General features: G+C 31.3%; 1 protein-coding gene across 1 annotated transcript in view; it reads left to right on the top strand.

The window, feature by feature from the left end:
- LOC142323179 (cytosolic 10-formyltetrahydrofolate dehydrogenase) overlaps positions 1–19,921 on the top strand; it is a 106,733-nt gene extending 86,812 nt beyond the window's left edge. The window contains exons 12-15 of the mRNA XM_075362484.1: positions 6,391–6,510; positions 8,986–9,236; positions 9,722–9,921; positions 17,749–19,921. Coding sequence (XP_075218599.1) covers positions 6,391–6,510; positions 8,986–9,236; positions 9,722–9,921; positions 17,749–17,813 — 636 coding nt within the window. The 3' untranslated portion in view covers positions 17,814–19,921. The remainder of the gene's footprint in view (positions 1–6,390; positions 6,511–8,985; positions 9,237–9,721; positions 9,922–17,748) is intronic.
- Positions 19,922–20,299: the final 378 nt, after the last annotated feature.

Here is a 20,299-nt window from a genome sequence, read left to right as displayed (position 1 = left end):
GTTGTCCACCAATATTAAATTAGGCAAATATGTGGTAACTATATATATATATATATATATATTCAGAGGATATTTAATAATTAATGAGACAAATTGATGTAGGAAAAACTGTGTATTTTTACAAAATGAGACTTTTACTATTTTTTCAACATAATCCCCATCACTTGCCCTAACAATGAAGTAGTTTTTTTTATACCTGATGCAAAGAAGTCTTTGTCTTGTTATTTAAGTCACTTTCCCACAAATTCTTTGATCTCCTCGTTATTGCTGAACGTTTTTCCACATAATGCCTCATTGAGTGGACCAAACAAATGAAAATACAAGGGAGCCAAATCTGGACATTAAAGAGGATATGGTAGTACCTCCCAACCCATTTTTCCAATGGTTTCTTGGGTCAGCTGTGCGGTATGAGTCCAAGTATTGTCGTGTAGCGATATCATGCCTTTTCTTTCAGATCCGTAATGTTTTTCTCTCATTGCTGGCTTTACTTTTTTAATCACCATGTCTGAGTAGTAGACACTTTTTATTGCACACTGATTTTCCAAATCACAGAAGATGACACCTTGAGCATCCCAAAAGATGGTCAGCATGACTTTCCTCACTGATGCTTGCATTCTGAATTTATTTTGGACAGGTGAGCTGGTGTGCTTCCATTCCATGCTTTCTCTATTGGACTCTTGTTCAAAATGGTGAACCCAGATTTCATCACACGTTAAAATCTTGTTTAGAAAGGGTCACCTTCCCTTGCATAGCATTCTTTCAAGACTATAGACACTTTGAGTCTTGTTTCCTTGTGTTGTTGCGTTAACTCTTTCAAGATCCAACTTGCACTTGTTTTGCTGTATTTGAGCTTGTTACTGATAACATTATGAACTGTGCCACCACTTACTGCAACTGTTTTTGCTGTATCTTCAACTGTAATACATTGGTCTTCACCAGTAATGCGGGTTTCAAGCAAAGGAGTTGAATTTCAACTGGCTGTCCAGGACGTTGCTCATCAATCAATAAGGTTCGACCGTTTTTAAACTATTCTACCAACATATAAAAATTTCCGCGGTTCATACAACAAAAACCATACTGTATAATCATTCGAGAAAAAGATTTTAGCCGGTTTTTCACCTTCAAAAAACAGATCACTGAACATTGTTCAACTAATGTGGAAACTTCAAGCAGACACATCATCGTTAAATACAATATTGAGGTTATAAACAAAACAGTTTTTATCCGTCAGCTGTTCTCAGCTCATCCCAGTGATCCCAACCTAAAGTCATGAAAGTACAAAAGTCCTCCTACAAACTGTTTCATTTCTACATCAATTTGTCTCTTTAATTATTAAATGTCCCTTGTGCATGTATATGTATAAAACAGCTTCATACTGCATATCTGAGAGGTATTTAGAGGCAAAAAGAAATATGGTTCTACATAATTAAAAAACATCTGCCTATGGTAAGTTTTTAATTTTTTCTGCCATCTTGGATCCGTTTTATTGAATCAAACTTATTTTTTTTAAATAGAAGGTGAGATATGACATATAATTTTGATTTAAAATTTTACAAGAAAAAACTGTTTTTCTGTTAATGCCTTCATTATCAAGTTATAAGCATTCAAAGTTGCAATGATGGAAAAATTGTGTTAACAATAAAATGAGGTGAAGCACACTGCATGAACAATTTTATTGCATTTTAAATTCCTAATACATACAATAATGAACTTTAAACAGTGCTGTAATATTGATGATGATAATAATAAACAATAACTAATAATTAACAACACAACAATTTAAATGGCTATATCAAGTGATATTATTATCTAAATAAAAATTAACTTTCAGGGTTAATTTCAGCTGATTTTTGTTACTTACCAGTTGCTATTTTACAACAATGCACTTTGTATTTCAATTAAACGATGCAACTTATTAACTCCTAATTTCACCTTTTTAATTCAACATACGTGTAATGGTAAAATTTGATAACAGTAGTAAAAGTTAAGTTGTAGGCCTATTGGTTAAAATTTGCTTTATGGAGAAAGTTTTATTAGTTTCCTCATTCATTTATTAATTTGATTAAATCTTCAAATAATAATGCCTTCTTTAAGTGAAACCGAAAGAATAACTCTGTTGATGATGTATGGGTATGGTGAGGTTCAGCCTTTACAAGATGTGTGTGATTTATTTAATAGATTTCCAAGCAGAGAACCGATAAGTAAATCGACTGTGATCAAGATTGTATAATGATTTGAAGAAACTGGTACTGTAAAGAATCATCCTTGCATCTGTAGACCGAGAACTACCATAACTGATGCAAAGCCATAAGATATATTGCAGACCCTTGTTGAAGACCCCCATTCATCGATTGGAAAAGCTGTTGTCCAACATGACATCATTTATTTTTTTGGCTCAAAAAATTCTTAAAACAAATAAATTTTACCCTGAGCTACACCTGTTGCAAGAACTTTCAGAAGATGATTTTGACCACAAAGTTGGGTATTGTGATATAATGCAAAAATTTAACATAGACACAAATTTTTCAAATTTGATATTTACTGATTAAACGACTTTTATGTTAAATGGCCATGTGAATAAGCAAAACTGTCAATATTGGAGCGATAATAATTTTAGATGAATGATGAAAGCTTACAGACTGCACCCTCAGAAAGTGAATGTTTCGGCAGGAATTGTTAGTCATTGTTTTTTAGGGCCTTTTATTTTAGATGACAGTCTTACAGGAGATGCTTACTGCAACTTGCTAACCAATAGGATTTTACCAAATATCCAGGAAAATGTTGGACAAGAATTAAATAATAACATATGGTTTCAGCAAGATGGGGCACCACTTCATTATTATCTAAGGGCACGCCAAATTTTAAATGAATAATTTCCAAATTGCTGGGTAGGTTATAGAGGAGCTACAGAATGGCTTGCCAGGTCCCCAGACCTGTCTTCTCTGGATTACTCTTTTTGAGAGTAGTTACAAGTCATAAACGGACATTACTTAAGGTTAGCACACTGCCAAGCTGTACTGGGGAAGTATTTTGAACATTTATTATTGACTGGTATACTTTAAAAATTTTTTTCATTAATAATTTATGATCAAAAACACTTATTTAAAATTTTTAAATAAATATTGTAATGCCTACAGCAAATAATATCAATTGATATTGCTTTTTAATTTGTTGTGTTGTTAATTATTATTAATATTATAGCGCTGTTTAAAGTTCATTATTATACGCTTTATGAATGTAAAATGCAATAAAATTGTTCATGCAGCGCATATCACCTCGTTTTATTAACATGATTTTTCTGTCATTCCAATTTTGAATGCTTATAACCATTGTTTTTCTTGTAAAATTTTAAATCAAAATCATATGTCCACCTTCCTATTTAAAATAATTTAAGTTTGATTCAGTATGATCCAAGATGGCAGACAAAAATTAAAAACCCACCATAATGCAAATTTTTTTTTTAACTATGTAGAACCCCCATTTCTTTCTGCTTCCAAATACCTCTTAGATATGCAGTATAAAGCTGTTTCCATACTTAAATATCACCCAGCATATATATTTATAATAATTGATTTTGTCACCTTCAAAGTGCTCCTTTTCAGATATAATATGTTTGTGCCAGTGCTTTTTCCAATCTTTGAAGCACCTCTGTAATGCAATTTCCAGTATGGCGTTTAGCTTCTTCAGCTATTCAGTCTTTATCTCTTCAGTGAAGGCAAAACATCATTTTTCATGGTTCTTTTCAGCTAAGGGAATAGGAAGAAGTCATAGCGGGCCATGTCCAACAAATATGGAGGCTGAGGCTTCATAACAGTGTGTTTTTGGCCAAAGATTCATTAACAAACACTGAAGTGTGAGCAGATGCATTACCGTAGTGCAATTGCCATGAATTGTTTCACCACAAATCTGGGCATTTTCTTCGAATTGCTTCACATAAATGGCATAGATATTCCAGATAGTAATCTTTATTGACTCTCTAATAGTGATTCGGCAATTGTCCATAATCATTTTGTTCATCTTTTTGACATCATCGGTTGTTGATGTACTGGGATGTTCAGGGCGCTCATCATCTTCAATGTCTTCACGACCCTCTTGTAAACATTTTTATCTCTTGTAAATGCTTGTTTTATTCAGAGAAGAATCTCCAAAAGCAACATTCAACATTTCCAATGCGATGCTGCACTTTATTCCATTCTTAAACAAAAATTTAATGCAAATTCTTTGTTCCATTTTTCCACAAGTTAAAGATCGCCGACCGTTCCAAAACACACGTAACCTTTTTAATAATCAACAATAAACTACGCATCCAATATGGTTACCAATGTAAAGATATGTTAGGAACAAGTGTGCCAATACAACAACAAAAAATTGTGATAATTGGACTTATAAACCTAGGAAGTTTAAAAATTAAACTTTTTTTTATCAAACATCGTATACCTGGAGCTGCAAATGTATCAGAATGGATGAGAAACTGTACTGATGCAGATACAGAATTTTTAATGAAGAAGAAATTGTCACATGTTCAAAATAAAGAAAATTATTAATTGAAAAAACTATTGAAGAAAAATTGATTGTAAATGGGAATTAATGTAACGTACAGAGAACTCTGAGTATTATAGATGAAGTACTATTAATGTTCATAAGTATGACATACGTAGAATAGGAAAAGAGTAGTTAATCCGAAAGAAAATATCAGACTCCTTCAAGTAAATAAAAATGATAACTTAAAAAAAGAATGAAAAGGAAAACATCATTAAATTTATAAAGATGCTTTTTGCTGTTATTGTGTTAATGTTCTTGTATTTTTGGTTTCATTTATTAAATTTTATGAGTTTCAGACATATTTACAGTTTTTTAAATTTTTTATTATAAACTTTTATTATTTAGTGTTCTTCTATTGGAAAAGATGAAAAGAATTATTACAAGTAATAAATTATTATATTTTATGAACTCTGTAATTTGTCATTTCCTCAAATTCTGTCACTCCTAAATAGCCCTGAAGATGATATAACATTTTACCATATTTTATGTCTTAATAATGAGATCTAATTTTCAGTTGAATTGTAAACATGTGCATTAAAATGTGCAAGTACAATTTATATAACTTAAAGTAATCGTAATTTTCTATCACCAATTTGTAAGAACTACAGCCTTTTTTATAATTTACTAATATATATTAGAGAATTATAGAAGTAGAATTACTAAAGGTGGACGAAGCAGGAGCGATATAAAATGTCAAATAGCACAGGCGAAACGAGCCTTCAGTCAGAAATATAATTTGTTTACATCAAAAATTAATTTAAATGTCAGGAAAAGATTTTTGAAAGTATATGTTTGGAGCATCGCTTTATATGGAATTGAAACTTGGGCGATCGGAGTACCTGAGAAGAAAAGATTAGAAGCTTTTGAAATGTGGTGCTATAGGAGAATGTTAAAAATCAGATGGGTGGATAAAGTGACAAATGAAGAGGTGTTGCGGCAAATAGATGAAGAAAGAAGCATTTGGAAAAATATAGCTAAAAGAAGAAACAGACTTATAGGCCACATATTAAGGCATCCTGGAATAGTCACTTTGATATTGGAGGGACAGGTAGAAGGAAAAAAATTGTGTAGGCAGGCAATGTTTGAAATATGTAAAACAAATTGTTAGGGATGTAGGATGTAGGGGGTATACCGAAATGAAACGACTAGCACTAGATAGGGAATCTTGGAGAGCTGCATCAAACCAGTCAAATGACTGAAGACAAAAAAAAAACTATATATATATTGTATACTGCAACATAAAATTTTTGCAATTTGTATGAATTAGACATTAAGTATTATAAATTACAGGGAAGAAATAGCTGCATTATATATTTAAAATTTTAATTGCTCTATTATTTCAGTAAAATGGAGTGTTTAAACTAAGCGAGCTGAAGGTTTGCCCCTGTCTTTGTCAACCAAACTGTCGGCTGGCTTAGGCGGGACGGGCGAATGGGGTTTGTTATACTATCTAACCAGATGACATCATCTTATTTGTAATAACATGACATATTTGTGTATAAAATGCAAACACAACAGACTAGTACAATACAATGACTGGTACACTAAACACAGCAGTTGGCAAGGACAAACTTTCAGCTCAAATTTTGTATATCTGAGGAATGACTGTTGAAGGAAAGGAAGAAGACTGGTGTTGAGGCTAGCCATATTTTCAAAACAATAATGTAGTTATCCTAGATTGTTTTTCTGCAGGAAAATGTTTTTTTAATATTTTTATTTGTAAGTTAAATGTACACAGTATTTAGTAACAATTAGTTTTGTTTACAAAGTTTATTTAATGTAAAGTATATTAAATACTAGTGATTTTTTTATCCTTATTATACTTTTGGTAATGGAATTTTTTTTCAGAGTATGAGTGGTGTTTTTTTCAACAAGGGAGAAAACTGCATTGCAGCTGGTAGAATATTTGTTGAGTCTTCTATCCATGATGAATTTGTCAGTAAAGTTATAGAAGAAACCAAAAAAATGGTAACAAAAGATTTTTTATGGCATTTTATTTTTAAAATTCTCGACTTAAGAGTTTCATTTTAATCACAGCCTTTGCTCTGAGTTCGGTTTTTGTGATATCTCATTCAGTTTTTTTAAGAAATACAAAGGCAGAGTGTTATGAAAAGTATTATTATCATTTTTTAAATTTAGACAGATTTTATAAAGATTTTTGTCTTTGAAAAGGTTTTTATTATTATAGTGTGACAAATTTGAATTGCCCACATTCTTTAATATATGTTGGATATCTGCTAATTACTTATTATAAAGAAATTCGTCCTTTAATTTTCAGTTTTTTAAAGTCATTTTTATTTTATAAATATCATAAAATATATATCATAGAAACGCTTATTTTATAGAATATCGTAGAAACACTTCCCTCTGTTAATAAAAGTAGCAGTAAATTGCCAATTTACTGCTACTCAGAAATTTTGAGTACAGCTTTTTACTGCTTTTTCAGAAATTGTATCTTTCATCAGATGAAAATTAAACCTCAGTTTGTCTGTTAGGATCCATACCTCCAATGTTTGTAGGTCACCTGACCTGAGATATAAGTATCAACAAAAATGGCATAGCCATTCCTCAAGAATAACAGGATCTCATATAAGGCTTAATGAAATTGTTGAGGAAGTGTATAGGGTAGGGGAAAATGCAATGCCTCTAGTCAGTACGAAATAGACTTCCGTAATAATTATAAAATTACTGTGTATTGTGAAATATTTACCCATTCTAAATGTATATTGGATAGCAAAAAATATTTTAAGTTCCAAGAAAGAAAATAACTACTCCCAACCTGAGGCAAACTGTATGTATGTTTTCCTCTCACTCTTCCTTCCTTTCCATTATCGTTGGATGAATAACAGGGAATTGGATTGGCCAGTTCCATCAGTGAGTGTCAGGCTGGCGCTTTCTAGTAGCCCAGAGCTGGTATATCTTTATCAGAACTCAAAATGGTAACAACTCTCTGTGCTTGTGGAACTGTTCAAAGAATGTAATGGCTTGTTTTTTTTTTTGTCTTCAGTCATTTGACTGGTTTGATGCAGCTCTCCAAGATTCCCTATCTAGTGCTAGTCGTTTCATTTCAGTATACCCTCTACATGCTACATCCCTAACAATTTGTTTTACATATTCCAAACATGGCCTGCCTACACAATTTTTCCCTTCTACCTGTCCTTCCAATATTAAAGCGACTATTCCAGGATGCATTAGTATGTGGCCTATAAGTCTGTCTCTTCTTTGAACTATATTTTTCCAAATGCTTCTTTCTTCATCTATTTGCCGCAATACCTGTTCATTTGTTACTTTATCCACCCATCTGATTTTTAACATTCTCCTATAGCACCGCATTTCAAAAGCTTCTAATCTTTTCTTCTCAGATACTCCGATCGTCCAAGTCTCACTTCCATATAAAGCGACACTCCAAACATACACTTTCAAAAATCTTTTCCTGACATTTAAATTAATTTTTTATGTAAACAAATTATATTTCTTACTGAAGGCTTGTTTAGCTTGTTATGGCTTGTAAAAATTCCAAACTAGCTGAAGTGCCTACAGTTACCACCTCCAACATTTTGTACACAGATTTGGATATCTATTTAGTTTAAGGTTCATGCTGTCTGTATCTTCCTTAAGATAAGTTTATTTGTCATGAGGCATGCATTAAGTCATGATGGCAGTCTGAATTGGAGGTTTAAATGCTAAGTTGAAGTTACACATTCTATTAGGGGTCACCGGAATTAAGAACACTTGTTTGTGCTGTGAAATCCAATGTAAGTACTGTTTATTTGGCAAGTAATACTTTTTATTGTCATTTTTTCTTTTTCAGTTATTACTTATTTAATAATTTTTCTACTGTATCTGCTGATGATTGTTTAAAAATCAAAATGATCATCTAAGTTTAAGATCTTAATAAATGTTTTTTTGAGCATAGTCTTGTTTTCCACTTTATTTCAATAACTGTCTGGCACAGCTCTTTGTTTATGTTAAGTTTAAGTAGTCATAAAAACAAAACAAAATGATACTGTTGAAAAATTAGAAAAGCAAATTTTTTAACAAATATACAGAGATTAATTTAAAATTATCAAGAAAGAAAAATACCTTGGACTATTATTTTACTTTGATATAAAATGAAAGTCTGAAATGCGCTCTAATAAGTGATGCTATCTATATATCAGAGAAATTTAGAATTATATAAATGCTTCAAAATTTCAATGGGCTGCCGTACTGATTTCAAACAGTATATTAGACTACATGAAACAGCAATTTTAATGTTTTAACATTAAAACTGGGATTTAAGTTAATTTATGTAGTTCAAAAGATTGAGTATTTCGTTTAGTTTGAATCGAGAAAATGTGTACTTTATAAATCTTACTGTTTCAACAATGAAGACTATTTTATCACTTGAAACTAATATATATATATATATATATATATATGTATATATTTTTTTTCTTTTAGGTTATTGGTGATCCACTTGACAGAAGTACTCATCATGGACCACAAAATCATTTTGCTCATTTGCAAAAATTAATTAGTTATTGTAAAACTGGTGTTAATGAAGGGGCAAAACTTGAATTAGGAGGAAAACGCTGCGATAAACCCGGGTATTTTTTTGAACCAACAATTTTCACTAATGTTACTGATGACATGTATATTGCCAGAGAAGAAGCTTTCGGTCCTGTTATGATTATTTCAAAATTTGATTCCAGGTACTTGAATTTATTTTATCATGTACTTAATCTCTTTTGTATATTCTTTTCTTTTTATTCTATACTAAATTTTTATCATAAATGCATTTTACATACTAATATTAAAAACTTACTTCCTATATTCTTAGTTACATATATTTTGTGTTGATTCATAGTCTTAGATTTTAATTTTATTTCAGGATATTAAAATCTAGTCTCCTTCATTCTTTTAGTTTAGAATATAAAGTAATTTAGTAAATGAAAATCAGCCTACTGTTCATATTCTATGCTAAAAGTCACAACTCTAAATCATTACTTAAAAAGATTCATATTATTTATAGAAAATCAGTAACCTTAGAAATTTGTAAAAAATAATTTACTTTGTCTGAAGACACTTCTGTAATATTATATGTATTGTAATTGTATTGGACACATAGAAACAACTTTTGGGCTGATTACCATATATACAATATGATAAACTGATGTGTAGTGATTATTTTTTACAGCAATATGGATGACTTGATTGCAAGAGCAAATAATATTGAATATGGATTAGCGTGTGGTATTTTCACTAATAATATTAATCGTGCTCTTTATTTTGTTGAAAATATACATGCTGGAACAGTATTTGTAAATACATATAATAAGACCGATGTAGCAGCTCCATTTGGTGGATTTAAACAATCTGGTTTTGGAAAGGATCTCGGTAAGGAATTTAATTAATTTTTTGTAATAATGTTTTTTCTTCATGTAACTTCATATATTTGGCTGTTTAAGTGAAATTATTAATTATATTGCAAATCATTGATACAGTTCTATCATATAGTTACCACAATAAAAATTATGCCTACTCTGATAGAAATAACTTCAGATTTTCTATATTCTATTCAAAAATTCATCACTTGTAATAAGTTTAGATTTGAAATCCTACAAACAGAATCACCACCCTAGTATGGTTGTGTACATAATGCCCATGTTATCTACCCATTTTTCTTCATCCAATAAGAGAGAGGAGGGTCTTTGCAGTCACCTCACCCTGTCTCTGATTCATATTTAATCAAAATATTACACCATTTCTGCTGACTAAAAAACAAATTACCTAACATGTTTTTTTATGATCAGAGATATCAACAGATACATTGAATGTATGACTGCCTGAGCAAGTGAGACACCCCACTTTCTTGGTAGGAGGGGGGTAATTCTGGCTGAGGCATATTAAATTGAGGATCAAAATAGGAGAAAAACTTTTCACAAGCATGAGACCAATTGGAAAGGGTCCGTAAAAGTGTGTGGATTAACATATAAAACTCTTTTTACAAATATCTTGTTGCTAATTTTTTTATTAACTAATTATTGTAATAAAATAATTTTTTTACAATTAAAATAGCGACTTAGATTTTCAAAACTTGTTTTTAAATACAGGACTTCAGTCAACAAATTGGAAAATTTTTACACTTAAAGAGGAAAATGGGAATTCAAACATTTGAAATACTTTCAAAATATTATTAATTAATTGTCTTTGTCTGTTAGTTATATGTGCCATTTTGAATTTCTCAAATATCTTTAATGGATAAAAGTTATCAGCATTTATTTATGGCACGCGTGACTAGTAAATATATACTGCTGCAGCTTGTGTGCCTATTTTTAGTGAGCAGCTTTTTATTAAATACTGCCAAATCTACTGGTTGTAGAAAAAAGTGCTCACTAGCAAAATTGTGTAGAGTTATCTCAGCTTTCCGATGGTGTCAGTGGCATTTCACTATTTTAATAAATAAATGATATATTGAAAAGAAAAACAATTTTTTTTTATAATTTGTTAATAAAAAAAATTAGCAATAAGATGGTTTTATGAAGAGTTTTGTGTTTCTACTTGGGCTCATGCTTGGGAAAGATTTTTCTCCTACTTTGACCCTCCGGATCTAATATACCTTTCCCTGAGGTTACAAAATTATGTTTAAAAAATATTTCTCATTGAATTATTTTGACTGAAATTTAAATTTCATGTATTGCTTTATTTTTTGTACCTTTTGAAAGCTGTCGTTCATCGACACATATTTTTTTATCGACATATTTCTGAAACCTGTATGTATGGAAAGTTGAAAGTTAATAGTATTTCCTTCTTTTTTGTAGAGATCGACAAATAGTTTTTCAAAAATGAAGGCTTTCAGCAAAATTTAAATTAAAATTACTTTAACAGTGAAAATTTATACTTTTGACTTTAGAAAATGGTAGCCTGTGTAGTTAGTTATGAGATTTTCCATTTTATTTTTATTCTTCTAAATGTATACTCACATTTTTATATACAGATCTCCTTCAGACATCACTGTTCTGTGATTTTCATATCCACTTCTTCCTGCTGTAAACACGATGCTGTCAGTTTCTTTCTAATTTTTCAGACTATCTTTTATCCATTATAAGGTTTTCTGCCCCGCCTAATTGTCACTTTACCTCTATTGTCTTGTATGAGCTATCTGCCCTAATTATGTTTACTTGAATGGTCCAGTTATTTTTCTTTATATTTTTTAGAAATATTTGTATTTTATATAAGATAATTTCTTTTTTTTTTAATGGAAAAGTCGATGAAAGTCACTGCATTTCGGTGAATATGGAATCAACCACCAACAAATTTTATACATTTTAATAATTTAGTATAACATAGTTATGGTAACATAAGTCATTTCAATATTTTTTTTTTTTACTTTTCTGGCATCATAGTTCTAGAGCTATGCTGCAAGAAGGAAACAATGATAAACAGCCAAAAAATGGGGTTTGGAATTTTTTCCATTATTCAATATTTTATGACCCAAGCCCTCAAATTCTTCCCTTTCCCCCCCCCCAAAAAAAAAACTGTCTTTATTTATTGCATATTTTTTAACTGGATTTTTGTCTTCCTAAGCAAGTAGTGCAAGTGAGCAAAAAAAATGTTTTGGTGCCAATATTGGTGGTGGGGAGCCAATCAAAGTTTAAAAGTATCGATTTTTTGAATTATTAAAACATTTTTTTAGTCTACTTAAATTTCTAATAATAATATTGTTATAAGGTTCCACCATAACCCACTCTACCCCCAAAAAAAAAATTTAGGTATTTTTTTATTGGTTGTACACTTTTCAGTGGTATTTTTTGTAGTTTTTTCCATTTAACATAGTAAACGTAAACAAATCAAAAAGATTTCTTGGGAGGTGGGGAAAGCAGAAAAAATAAAAAAATTAATTTTCTGAATTTTTAAAAAATTTTTTGTATATGATAATTTTTTTACTATATAATAATAAATGACCGTGCCAGAAGGTAAAACAACTGTTTTTGTTGAAATTGTTATCAGCTTATTTTATGTAGATGTATGGTATGTGTTTTTATAATATTTCTCCTGTAAAAAATACATGACAACTATAAACTCTCAAGTATAATAAGATAGAAAAAAAGAAGAAATACCTTTTTTTCAAAGATTATCTCTTACTACTTGAGATAAACGTTCCTTCTCTACAATATAAATTTCTTTTTCCCTATTTCTGTCTGGTGTATATGTTTGTTAGATAAACTAGATGTTTGTCCTTCTCTCTAGTCAATGTTGTGGTGATGGCGTTCATCATCAGCTTGTGATCGGTTCAGAGCATAAATTATAAATTGCTGTGACATGTAGAACGTGGTGTGGCATTTTCCAACCTCACTGATCCAATAAAAGACAGTAGTTTTGTTTTATAACTTATTATTATTATAGATATGTATGATTAGAAATTTCTGAGAATTTACTACTATATGTTAAAGTGTTGTAATTCTGCTTGAATAGTGTAGTATCTCTAGCTGTATTTTTTTTTTATCTTCAGTCATTTGACTGGTTTGATGCAGCTCTCCAAGATTCCTTATCTAGTGCTAGTCGTTTCATTTCGGTATACCCCCTACATCCTACATCCCTAACAATTTGTTTTACATATTTCAAACATTGCCTGCCTACACAATTTTTTTCCTTCTACCTGTCCCTCCAATATCAAAGTGACTATTCCAGAATGCCTTAATATGTGGCCTATAAGTCTGTTTCTTCTTTTAGCTATATTTTTCCAAATGCTTCTTTCTTCATCTATTTGCCGCAACACCTCTTTATTTGTCACTTTATCCACCCATCTGATTTTTAACATTCTCCTATACCACCACATTTCAAAAGCTTCTAATCTTTTCTTCTCAGATACTCCGATTGTCCAAGTTTCACTTCCATATAAAGCGACAGTCCAAACATATACTTTCAAAAATCTTTTCCTACATTTAAATTAATTTTTGATGTAAACAAATTATATTTCTTACTGAAGGCTCGTTTCGCTTGTACTATTCGGCATTTTATATCGCTCCTGCTGGTTCGTCAATCTTTAGTAATTCTACTTCCCAAATAACAAAATTCTTCTACCTCCATAATCTTTTCTCCTCCTATTTTCACATTCAGTGGTCCATCTTTGTTATTTCTACTACATTTCATTACTTTTGTTTAGTTCTTTTTATTTTCATGCGATAGTTCTTGCGTAGGACTTCATCTATGCCGTTCATTGTTTTTTCTAAATCCTTTTTATTCTCGGCTAGAATTACTATATCATCAGCAAATCGTAGCTTCATGAATTAGAAACACTGCAGGAAAAACTGTGTGAATAGAGAAGGGAAATACTTTGAAGGGGACAAGGACCAATAATTTGTAAAACTAATTATAAAGATTAAAAAATAAAGTTCGGTTATTTTCTGAACAGACCTCGTACAAATAGCTTTAAGAACAGAAAAACATAGTTTATATGTAACAATAGTTATATATCCTATGGCAAAAGAGAAGTAATAAAAAAGCTTTTTCTTTCATTTTATAAACTGAATTAATTCGGACTTTACAAAGAAATATTATTTTATAATATAAATTATATTTTAAAATACCATAGAAAATAAAGCTTTCAATAAAATTTCAAAAACATTGTTACAAAATATGTATAGTATAAAAAGGTTTAGAGATTAGAAAAGAGAGTTTTGAAATTAATTCAATTAAAAAATTGATGCTCAATTATACTAAAGAAAACAAATTTTTTCTTATGTTTGTAGTACTTACACATTGTATCTATATGTTGTAAATTGATTATAATTAGTATATCCAAACATAATAAAATTCGTTAACAAACTGGTATATTGGGTTATAATAAAAGATATATAATTGGTACTGTTAAGAAAAAGGTTTTCTTTGAAACTTGATGAAACATATTTAAATATTAACTATGAAAACCTTATTCTTTCCTTCTTTATAATTAATTACTCAGAGATTGAATTTATTAATTTATTTTTTTTTAAATTATTAAAGAATTACAACCGATTCCTTTATATAATATATCCTCTTTTTGGCTATTTTCCCGGTATTGAACTTTCATGTTTTTTAACTTTATTAATACTGTCCCCGAATGGCTTCAATGGCACGTGGCAAAGTATAACCTTGCAGTAGCCCTGAGAATAGCCGTTTTTGTCATCGATTGTACGTACACTCCCACTGGTCGGGTTCCTGTCCTAATGCTGACCCTGCTGGCCATACAATGCCGTCTTCATCCACTCTGAGGTGAGTGCTCGGGACCAAATTTGGATCCTGGCGTAATCGATCGCTGCCACTCTCAATCGGCTTCTTGTACTTCCCGCACCTGTTGGAATAGGGAAGTGGCAACAACTTATTGTAGTCAGGATGTTACTGCTCCACTCTCTTCTTGGCTGCGTTCAGTCGGGTGTAGTCTATCTTCATCCCGCACCCTTTTAGTATTTTCTTCTTCTGCCGGTTCTCTTGACAACAGATCTGGTACTTCATTCTCCCGGCCAGGGCCAGGACAGTGCTCTAAAACTTGCAAATTTGAACCAATAAGGCCCAGCATATATATTTTGTTTTCTATCCAGTGGCCTGCTTTAGCCATGTCAAAGCCTTGTCCATTCTGAGGATAAAACTTTGGTCTTCAAGGTATGGTCGGTAGCGTTTGATTGCCCGCACCAGGTCAAGGCATTCAAATTCATTGGAGTGATTTCTTCTTTGCCTCTGAAATTATGTCCGGAAGCTGGATTCCAAAGAAATCGACTTGGCTGTAGTTGGGGAGTTGCGGCTCATCCATTGAAATCAGACCGGCTTCTCCTCAGTGGCAGTTGGATCCCCACTACAGCCAGTGTGGCAGTGGTGGCCCCCAGAGCCCCGCAGTGTCGGGTTATAGTGTCAGTTGTCTTTTTTTGTACAATTTTTGTAGTTTTTAGGATTTTTTGTAGAGCCTCCTACACAGGCATGAGATGGGCAACTGTTCAAAATTTAGAACCAATGCATTGAGACCACCGTTCTGCTCCTGTGCAGATCCAGCTCGAAACCACATCTCAAATACCTCAACCTCCCTGCTTCTTCACTATTTCCACATGGCCATCCGAACTATCACCACTAAATCGATTGGGAGAGCCTTTCCCAATACGGTAGTAGCCTTATAGGAGGTTGCTTCAAAAACAACAGTGAATACAATTATGGCTATGTGTTGGGCACTCCTTAAAATCTATACAAGTGCTCGATTTATATCCAACCTATGCACCCAAATGGACGCAGCATAAGAGGCCATACTCTCGAAGACACCTTGGTACACCACGTACAAATGTCGGCCCGATAGCCCGTAATCCTTTAGAGCAATCCTCTAAGCTTGTGCATCACAGAGACAGTGTCCACCGCTACTTGCCAAATGTAGTTTTTGTTGCTTATGGGAAAAAAGCCTAATGTAGTGTCTAAACAGCAACTTTTCGTCAAACAAAACCCCTAGGTACTAATGAACTCTCTGATGACACAGCCTTATATTTAATGTGGGGGTTACAACTGTACAATAATTTCTCTGCATCCTTGAGAAACATATACTTCATCTTGAGCACAGAAATCTTTACCTTTTGTTGCATATGGAAGTTGACATTAAGTCAACCTCTATATGCTTCCAACAAGCTGTAAGCCTCCGGGGTTGCTGATTATCTGGTGGATAGTTTGGCTCTCGTTTATTATGGGCACATGTGCGGCACTCCCGTATGTACTGCCAAACATCCTTCAAAAGGCCCTGGCAATCATAGTATTGGCGGATCGCCCACCAGGTCGATCTGCTAGGTGGCGTAATTGTTCTTCCCAGCTACTGCTGTAAACAATAATGTCGTCCCGATAGACCAGGCAGCATTGCTGGAATGTGCTAGGTGCATTCTTCAAGCCGAAAGGCATGGCTCAGAACTGCTATCGGCTGCCATTTGGAACTGAAAAGACTGTAAAACGTTTGGTGATTCCAGGGGTATCTGCCAGTAGCCAGTTTTAAGATCGATTGTTGAGAAGACGCGTGAGCTTCCCAAGTCTTTAATAGTCTCGTAGATCAGTGGCAGTAGACCACATCTTCCATGATGTCGTTCAGGTGCCAGAAGTCTACGCAAAAACATGGTGAAGAGTCCTTCTTCTTTTCAATGACTACTGGAGAGTTGTAGGGTGATGTCAACGGCTCTATCACCTCTTGCCACAGCACCTCTTCCACTTGTTCTCTTATAGTCCGTTTCTTTTCTTCCTTGTACCGGTACATTGGTAAGCAAAATGGCCGGCTTCCTTCCCAAAGTTGGATCCCATGTACTGCTAACTGAGTTGGTTGCAAGGGAGTACTGGAAAATACTCCCTGGTGCCACTTCAAAATTAACTCCAATCTTGTCTGTACCTCAGGGGGTGCTGTACTTTTCACTGCCGACCAGTCCATTTTCGCAGGTTCAGGTCGATCATTCCAAAAAACGGATTTGCGGGTTTCCCTAGACAGGTGGAGGCAGCCACGACTGTAATCAAACATGGCTTTTTGCTCCTTCAGTCAGTCGTGTCCCAAGATGATTTCTTCCCGAAGCCGAGTAAATATATATATTTACAGAGTAAATATATATATATTATATATATTTACAGAGTAAATATATATATATTATATATATTTACTCTGTAAATTATATATATTTACAGATATTTTTAATATTAATAAAATATTTAATATTTTAAAATTAAATGAAAAATAATTAAACAATTACAAACACAATTAAATGATGTATTTAACTAAAAAAACTTTTTATCTAGAGAAATTGTTTTATTTTCTAAATTAGGCAATACATAATTTTATAAAATTGAATAAATAAAAGTAATTATTGAAAAAAAATTTCCTTTAAATATTAGTAAATTACAGAACTGGTAATATTTTTTTTATTTATATTAAAACTGGGCCCCTTAATCAAGGAGAATATGCTTGACTCTAATATGCTTTAAAATTAGTATTAATTAAATTTGAAATCCCCAAAAAAAAATTTTTTATTTTTTAAAACAGGGGTTCTCACAAGACGTTTTTGGTGATAAAATAATATGCCTTGTCTATTGTACTGTGAAAACCTTGGATCCTTTTTAGGGTTGCACAATAAGCCTATATTATGTAAAATTTGGAATTTTTAAATCAAATTCCAATTTAACTTATTGATATGTTTGGATCTTATTAGTTTATTGTTTGCTGGAGTAAATTTTTATTTTTTTCAGGTGAAGAAGCATTAAATGAGTATTTAAGAGTGAAAACAGTCACACTGGAGTATTTAAAAAGTTAAATCCACTAAATTTAATTTAATATTAAGTTTCAACTTGTAAATTTTGTCACTTTTATCAAATGTAAATGTATTTTTTTTTTTTTTTTTTGTAATGTGACTAAATTAAACTTGTTACTTCTTTTATAAATTTATGCAAAATAATTCTAGTGTTCTCGCAGTAATTTAATATTATGTTTCAGTATTTAACAGATTGATCCTAACCAGTGAAATTTTTTTTAAATTAGTAACTGGTGTACTGAAGTACACCAGTTCTGTGTGGAGTAGCTAATTAAATGCGAGACAGCTGTTTAAGCAATTGATGTAGGAAATTCAAACGTGAAGTTACTTTTTTTTTATATTTCATCTATCATACATTTAATTGTAATTTTATTAGAATTGTCTTGACAATTTTAATTTAGTTGAACAGTTTAAGAGCTTGAAGACATTATGGGGTGCAAATAGAAACTTATTCGGTACCACTGTTTGTACGTGGTTTCTGTTATTGTAGACTAAAGATTTCAAAGCATAGAAGTACGGGAAGTGTAACTGATTTACCTATGTTTCACTGGAAAGTTATTGATTCATTTTTTACATTTTTCTTTTTTATGAATGTGGGTGTATTTTTTCTCATTTTATGTAAAATTATATTCTTAAAAAATTAAATGTTTTTTTTTTTTAATTCTGTCATCAAATTTGGTTGTCTACAAGATTTACAAAAATTTTGTTTCCAAAAAAAAAAACAAATTGATTATTCTTGATTTTATAAATTATTTATTTTTTTATAAATAGTGTAACAATTTTTTTGTGTAAAATTTTACTGTGATGAAATTTAAGTTTTAATCTGTTACATGTTGTAATAAGTTAGCATACATTTTCCATTATCTAATTGCTGTATGCTTTATCCCATATGCTAAGACGTAAAAAAGAAATATAGTTATTGAGCCTTGTAAGTAGCTTTAAAAATATTGGATTTTTTCATTTTAATTTGGTTTTTTTATAATTTTAACTGGCATTGGCTGTTTTGTTCATTAAGCTCTAATAAATAATAAAAAGTGCAGAGAAAGTAGACCTAGTGTTAACTTTCCTCAATTCACCAAAGTTGGTGTTGAGGTAGTTTCAGATTTGATGAGTGTATCATGTTAATTTTTGCAACTGATATTTTTGCTCTCCTAACTGTTGTAAAGAATTTAATGAAAAAAGATTTGTGTATTTGAAATTTTATGTATTTTCAATTATTGCTGATTTTTTTTTAACTTTTACAGATTTTTCACATTTTCATTGAAACTCATAAAGCTGCTGTTGTATTTTTATTTTTATTTTACAAATTTATTAGAGGAATTTCTTTATTTCTTTCAGTATTTTATATTTTCAGAAGCTGTTGATGTTGATATTAAAAATAAATATTAATTTTTCAGCTTTTTTGTAAACATTGGCTTAGCCTACATTTTGTAAATATATGCTAATTTTTAGTTTTGTACGGTAAATTAGATACAAGTAAGTAAAATATTTAAAATTTTAATGCCAATTATGTAATTGTACTTAATGTTATTTATGCTGTTGTACTCATAATTTGTTACTTAATTTTTATCTATTTCTCTGAACAAGTCTGTTTTAGTCATTCTTCTATTATGGTAAATCACAGCAAGAAATATTTTGTGGTCATTCTTAATAGTTAAGCAGAGAGTATATTGCAGTGGATTCAAAAAGTGCTAGATTTTGATGTAATTCTTGTGAAAAGTCCCATGTCCTTCATTTTGACATTCATGTCTGATAAATGAGTTAATATTTTGCACTTTTGATACTAAAAAGTGTACAAACTTAAAATTAATTGTATTGGTTAATTTATCTCCTATAACAAGAATAAAGGGTTTGAATTAAAAGGCAGTTTATATTTTTGGTTTCTTACAGTAAGATTGTTTATTTGTTAATGTTATAAAATTATAAATGATAAAGATATAAAAAGCTAAAATCAGGAGATATAGAAAAGCAACACGTATTATAATAATACTGCATTTACAATAACTGCTTTTATACAGTAATTATGAATAATTTTCATTCATTCTGGATTTAATTGTTTTTTATAATTCATAACCTAATAACTTATGAAATAACAGTTTTCTAAGAATTGAGATGTAATTGACTCATTATTTTAAGAAAAATTACCAAACCACTGTTCCTTGAAAACAAAACAATAATTATTACATACTAGCTTTTACCCGCGGCTTCGCTCGCGGTGAACCTTTAAACGAACTACACGAGCAACTATGTCATGTCGATCAGTGGCTTTTTGCCCAGACATTAGCTCTTTAGTTACATCCTACCACAAAGGATTACAGGTAAAAGTTACTAAGAGGTCAGGCCTGCTGTAAGTTTGTACATAAGCCAAGCATCTTGAGTGTATTCATGCAGTTAAAGGGGACTGTTCACAAAGTAGAAGGCAGAATAACCATCTTGCCTATGTTGTTAGGTCTAATATTACCATCTGCGCTAATCGAATCCTGTAGATG

Source organism: Lycorma delicatula, chromosome 4 (genome assembly GCF_047948215.1).
Source record: "Lycorma delicatula isolate Av1 chromosome 4, ASM4794821v1, whole genome shotgun sequence".
In the NCBI taxonomy this organism is placed as follows: domain Eukaryota; kingdom Metazoa; phylum Arthropoda; class Insecta; order Hemiptera; family Fulgoridae; genus Lycorma; species Lycorma delicatula.
This window is presented reverse-complemented; position numbering and strand designations above follow the sequence as displayed.